The sequence below is a fragment of the Elaeis guineensis genome, chromosome 1 (genome assembly GCF_000442705.2).
Source record: "Elaeis guineensis isolate ETL-2024a chromosome 1, EG11, whole genome shotgun sequence".
NCBI classification, from domain to species: domain Eukaryota; kingdom Viridiplantae; phylum Streptophyta; class Magnoliopsida; order Arecales; family Arecaceae; genus Elaeis; species Elaeis guineensis.
Window position 1 is genome coordinate 1723348 of NC_025993.2, and position 6000 is coordinate 1729347.

General features: G+C 35.6%; 1 protein-coding gene across 2 annotated transcripts; it reads left to right on the top strand.

The window, feature by feature from the left end:
* Window positions 1-30: 30 nt before the first annotated feature.
* LOC105035280 (peptidyl-prolyl cis-trans isomerase FKBP16-3, chloroplastic) lies at window positions 31-5151 on the top strand. 2 transcript variants are annotated; one of them, XM_010910796.3, is made up of 7 exons: window positions 31-186; window positions 1144-1427; window positions 2906-2989; window positions 3380-3429; window positions 3788-3836; window positions 4569-4643; window positions 4908-5151. In XM_010910796.3, exons 1-7 carry the CDS (start codon window positions 153-155, stop codon window positions 5022-5024), a joined length of 693 nt encoding a protein of 230 aa, XP_010909098.1. In that variant the 5' UTR covers window positions 31-152; the 3' UTR covers window positions 5025-5151. The 2 variants fall into 2 exon arrangements, with proteins under 2 accessions (XP_010909098.1, XP_073107872.1); XM_073251771.1 differs by lacking the exon at window positions 31-186 and adding an exon at window positions 294-420.
* Window positions 5152-6000: the final 849 nt, after the last annotated feature.

Below are 6000 nucleotides of genomic sequence, written 5' to 3' on the forward strand. Positions count from 1 at the left end.
TACGGCACGTGGTAAACTTCGCTCGCAGGTGGGTGCCAAAAGGTTCTCATTTGTTCTCTCTTGTAACGAGTGGCTCAGACCGCGTCCTCCCTACCGTCGACTCTTCACGGATAGATGAACGCTGCTCTATCCAGTCCTTGTCCATCGCAGCCATGGCTTCTTCCTCGGCCCTTCTTCTCCCCTCAGGTGACCCCTTATCTCTCTCTCTCTCTCTCTCTCTTTCTGTGGATGTGGAGCATTTGTTTATCTTTGTTATATTTTCTTATTTTATAGCGTTATACAGTTGCCGTCGAGTCACTCTAATTCCGGTAATTTTCCCCTACCGGTATCTCGTACATATGGGAGCATGTTAGCATTGAAGAAAAAGTTCTCTAGGAACATAATTTTCTGGAACGAAGAAGAATCAATTCACTCTGTTTGGTGGGTTTGTTAAATCAAATCCATTCTCTTCCTGATTTTAGGAAGTCGGACTTATTGTATATTGCAGATGTTCATCCTTGAGAAGATTGTGTCAGAAATTTGAAATGCATCTTATAATGTTACATTAATTTTACGGAGGGCCACTATGTTAAGTGTTTCTTTTAACTCTTTTTCATTGAAAAATATATTTTAGTTTCTTAAAAATTCTGTTTTTTTTTTTTTAATAAGCGCAGCTGTTTTTTTGTTAAAAAATAATGGGATTTCTTAGTATTTTGTTTTGCAAAATAATGACTTGTTGGTCATGGTTTCTTTTGTTTCTTTTTATTCCACCTTGTTTTCTGTTTGCTACCATAACCATTATGCATTAACACGTTAATTATCATAGGTTACTTTTTTCTTGCAGATGAAGGCAGAGATTTTGTGGGGAAAAAAAATAGAGATGAGAATAAAAATGCTTATGTTTTTATTAAATACGAACATCATTATCTTGAAATAATTCTTAATCACTTCTGAAAAAAATGCCTAGAGAGGAGAATAAAAAAGGGAAGGAGAAATTTAAAGATTTCTGCACTATTAATCCACGCAGTAATTCTTAAAGTAGCATAATGTTTCATTCGTCACTACTTAGATGAGTGTTTTGTTTGTTTTTCTTGAAAAGATTCGTGTGTCATTGTTTTATCCTTGGGCAACTTTCTTCTCTAATTAAGCTGTATGTGTGCATAGCTCCAAGCTTTCCCAAGAGACCATGGTGCAGTCATTATATGATATCCACACACAAGTTCCTAAGTTTTGAAGTCTGCTGCTCGGCTTCAGAGCCTGGATATAAAGCTGTCAAGATGAGAAATTATGGAGAGGATGCCAAACTAACGAGTCGGAGGAGTGCATTTGGATTGGTTTTGGTGATGTCTGCCTTCGGTTTAGCTATTGCCAAAGCCAATGGAGCTGCCTTGCCTCCAGAGCAAAAGCCAAGATTATGTGATGATGTTTGTGAAAAGGAGCTTGAAAATGTATGGTGAGATTGCATTTCCCTGGGCATCTATCATTACCACAATTGATATATATCCTTGCACACACCTTTTTACACATATTTCTTGATAAGTAATTGCATTTCACAAAATTCTCTATATTGTAATATTTTTAACCTCATGTAGGTGCAATAAGGATTTCTGGTTTATGAATTTACTTCTATTTTGTGGTAGTCTGAACCTGCTATTACTTTCCATCTGCAGTTAAAGCTTGTTCCTTTGGGCATTTGCTTACTTATTTAGGATATACTGAGACCCTTAATTTTCCTCAAAAATTTGAGATCTTTAATATGTTCTCAGGCAACTATCTACAGTGAAAGTCCATCATAAGAGGCCTCTAGTGAGATTGGTCATGTTTGACTTTTAAATTGTCCCTGATTTATGGTGACAATAGAGCAAAAGGGCATTATGTTAAATATCTACTTGAGCAGAAGGTATTGGCTCTTAAAGTTGCCATTCATTGTCAAATAGTTCTGCTATTGGCTCTTAGAGTCGCCATTCATTGTCAAATCAGTTATAGATTTTTTTAAAAAATAAAATTTCTTTTATGACTTGAAATGAACGAGGACTTTTTTGATTGACATAAGTTGCAATATTTTTGCATGCTTTGCATGGTCATCATTTCATAAATAGAATGCATGTAGTTATAATACATACAATTTTTTGCTTGCTCGAGTTTCTTTCATTCCATTTTACAGTTTTCACTTGTTTTTCGCAACTGGCTGTCAGCCTAACATAATCCTCCACTGTTTTCATCCAGTGAAAATGGAAAAGCTGGAGAATCGATTAGGATGGAGAATTGATACGATAAACCATAAGTATATTAGAGGAGTAGGTCGAGTTAATAGAAAGTGATGGAGGATCGATTAGGATGATATATGGGAATGTAAAATGAATTCTAAGGAGGCTCTAGTAAGAGGGGAACTTTCATTTGCACTGAAGGACTAGCAAGGGTAGAGATCTACAAGAGAGATATGGAAAAGCTTGAAACTGCATTGTTGGTGGCGTTAAATATACATGCTTTGCAAATCAAGACCCGCAACACCGACTCAAATACTTGGTATAGGCGAGATGGCTATGCTAGTTTCCCTTTGTTTGATTATAACTGTATTGCATCCCCAAACTGTACCCACAGGATTGATATGGCTTATTAGTCTCTTGTTTAGTGAAATCATTTGGAGGAAATAATAACTGATGTTCTATGGATGACAGTGGATGTCAGTGTTTAGCTTCAGCTTATATATCCTTTATTTCTATGATCTGGCAATGTAGGTGAATTTTTTTTTTTTTTTCTAAAATAGCCATGTAATATTTTAAAATTACATTATTGTTTTGGTCTTAAATTTAGATATCACTTCTGAAGTTTAAGCATTAAACCTCAAATATATCGCATAGACTTTTTTCTTCAGAACATTTAAATATAGGTGATGATCATACATTCTTTTCTTTTCTCCATTCAGGTACCTATGGTAACTACAGAATCTGGCTTGCAGTACAAGGATATTGAAATTGGCAAAGGTCCAAGTCCACCTGTTGGTTTTCAGGTAGTTCTTTTTATGCCTCAAACAATTGAGACATGGTTCTTTTTGCAAATTTTTGCATCTGAATGCTCACTTGTGAAATGAGAACTAATTGTGGCTCTGTTAAAATTCTTTGTAAAAATCTGCCTTATTTCTAGATATTTATACTTAATCTTTTGGAAATGGATTAAGAACTGATATGTGAAACAATCTCCACAAGAATGTTATTAACACAGGAAATTGGAAACCATGTAGGCATGCAGAGCACATGTGAGAAATGAACAATAAATCACCAAAAAAACTGGCTGGCAGTGTTTTCCTAATTTTTTGCAAGTATCTTGTCCTGTTTTCAGAGTTTTCCTTTAGATTTTTTCGCAAATTCTAACCATTCCCAATCCCGTCTTTATCTTATAGGTTGCTGCAAACTATGTTGCCATGGTACAGTCTGGACAAATATTCGATAGGTGATAAGCCTGAACCTGTAAGCTTGATAGTGGTTTAGGAATGCAATGACATATTAGTTGTGTTTTTTTATCATTTTTGAAAGAGAGGCACCTGCACATTTTGTCTTGTAAACACCTTCTTAAAAATTGATTCATGCTGTATTTAACTCAACTAAATCCATATATTCTGCTGACTAATTTGATAAGGTATGAATGAACTTTCCTCAAATAAAAAGATAAGGTATGGATGATACAACTCCCATCTTAGAAATGCTGAAGTAGTTATATTTTTTCTGAGAAAATGCATAAACAGTTAATATGTTGTCTGTTTATGCTGTCATTTAATCCATTTCTAAATGTATATTATATTGTCTTCCAGCTCCCTGGAGAAAGGCCAACCATATATTTTCCGCATCGGTTCCGGTCAGGTAATCTACCATTGCATGTCTTCTAAAAATTTGACCTCCATGTTTGGCAACTTTTAGTGTATCATTTTTCTTCTAATGATGTTATTTCAAGCCTATATACTGTGAAATCCCTGTTTGTTGATATGTTGGGCTTTCCAAGCTGATTGCCTGAAATTTCTTTTGCAGATAATATTTACATCAGTTCTCTTCTTTTTCATCCTTATTAACTAATGCTTGTTTTTCTGATTAATAATGGGCTTTTGGGTCATCAGAAGAAGTCACTAAAACTATTTTAAGATGATATCATTGCTCCAAATCATGGCACCGCATAGCAATTAAATTGGCAAAACTATCATATATGCTGTGGGCAAGGAATATTAACTCCGCCTCTTGTTGAACTTGATTTGTTCAAGTGAAACCTCATTGCTTGTTCCATATTACAAAACTATAAATTATGCACCCAAATTCAAGGAAGCCTGAATCTTTGTAACTGGAACAATCCTGCCATAAACATGTCTTTCTCAGCTCACTTAAGTTGTAAATAACAATTCCTTGAGGGAAAATGTCACCTTGCAATCTGTTATATTACTTATATCATCTTCATATATATTTATATATGGTCCACCTCTCTGTGATGTATTTAGCTTTCGAACGATCCTCCTATTAATTGTCTCATTTGTCTGAAGAAAGTGATCATCGGACTTGATGATGGGACATTGACCCTGTTATCAATTGTCTCTCTGGCGATAATAGGTGATCAAAGGACTCGATGAAGGGATATTGAGCATGAAAGTTGGAGGAAAGCGCCGGCTATACATACCTGGCTCTGTAAGTATTCTGACCAGAATGATTTGAATCAAGGATCAGATATTGTGTGCAAAAGGAAGAAGAAAATAATAAAATAAAATTGCTTTTTTTTAGTTGTAGCAAATATATTACTCTTGTAATTAGCAAATTTGAGTCAGAATGCTATCTAGTAAAGCACTTTATTTTCTTAGGAAAAATCACTCCGAATTCTGATGTATAGGACATTGGTCCTTCGAAGGCATCTAAATCTAATTCTGTGATACTCTTGTGCTCTAATCTCAACAGTTAGCATTCCCTAAAGGTCTTAATTCAGCTCCAGGAAGGCCACGAGTAGCCCCGAACAGCCCTGTGATTTTTGACGTCAGTTTGGAGTACGTACCGGGCCTAGAGACTGATGAGTAAATGCAATTCTTCACATTTATTTGTTTTTCAGAGGAAATGTACAATATCGAGTGGAAAGGAAAAACATGGCAGATGCCTCCAGAATTCTCAAATGCTCTCTTATTTTTCAATTCAAAAATTGAACTCATTTTTTTGTTGTCCTGGCTCTGAATGCAAAACTTGACTCTGGTTTCTTTTTACTTGAATGAGATGTAACTATCAAAGTATGATCATGTTACTGGAAAGAGATGTAACCATCCAAGTACTATCCTGTTCACTCTGAAACATAAGCATAATTCATGACATTCATCTACCCAATATTAGATCTCCACCAAGGTGATCCCCAGTTCTAATATGTGGTTATCCTGGTGCTCAAAACCATCCAAAGACGCTCTGGCTCAGCTTTGATGGCATCAGCCTTCATTCAGCAGACCCACATCATCCTTCATAATGGGTGTTAAACTCTCTCTGTTGGGGACCTCTTTAAGGAGGGAAAAACTATCTGATTTTACTCATACAACCTCATAAATTTTGCAGCTTGCACAAATGTTGGTCCCAAGGTATATACTTATGCAATAATTCTAGTATTTAAATATTTATCCATGATTATCTAAAAATGGATCATCCTCAGTGGAACAAATGCAATCTCCCCCCAAGCCAGAAGATCCAGCCCAACAACAACCATATTGGGTTGGTCTCATGATAAATTGTTGAGCTCGTGGAATTATAACCTTCACAAGTTTCCATTTATTGTTGCACTAAAAATTAAGGACAAGGCCAGTTGTATTCACCACCTTTTTACCAAAACAAAAATCATCACAGTTCTCCAAAAGCTTTTACCATTCCACTTGGTAATTAGTTGACGTACATCTCTCATTTCCTTGGTCACAACGATTGAAAACCAAAATTTTCATGACATGAGCTTCACTCTATAGTATTTTTACAAACTGCCTAGCACCTCAAATTTTACAATGACTTAAACACCTCATTCATGACT

What these genes read in the sequence shown, in the direction of transcription:
- LOC105035280 (XM_010910796.3), top strand. Translation starts at nt 153, where the DNA reads ATGGCTTCTTCCTCGGCCCTTCTTCTCCCCTCAG. An exon ending in GTGAAAAGGAGCTTGAAAAT is followed by an intron (nt 1,428 to 2,905) that starts GTATGGTGAGAT and finishes TTCTCCATTCAG; the next exon opens with GTACCTATGGTAACTACAGA. An exon ending in TCCGCATCGGTTCCGGTCAG is followed by an intron (nt 3,837 to 4,568) that starts GTAATCTACCAT and finishes TGGCGATAATAG; the next exon opens with GTGATCAAAGGACTCGATGA.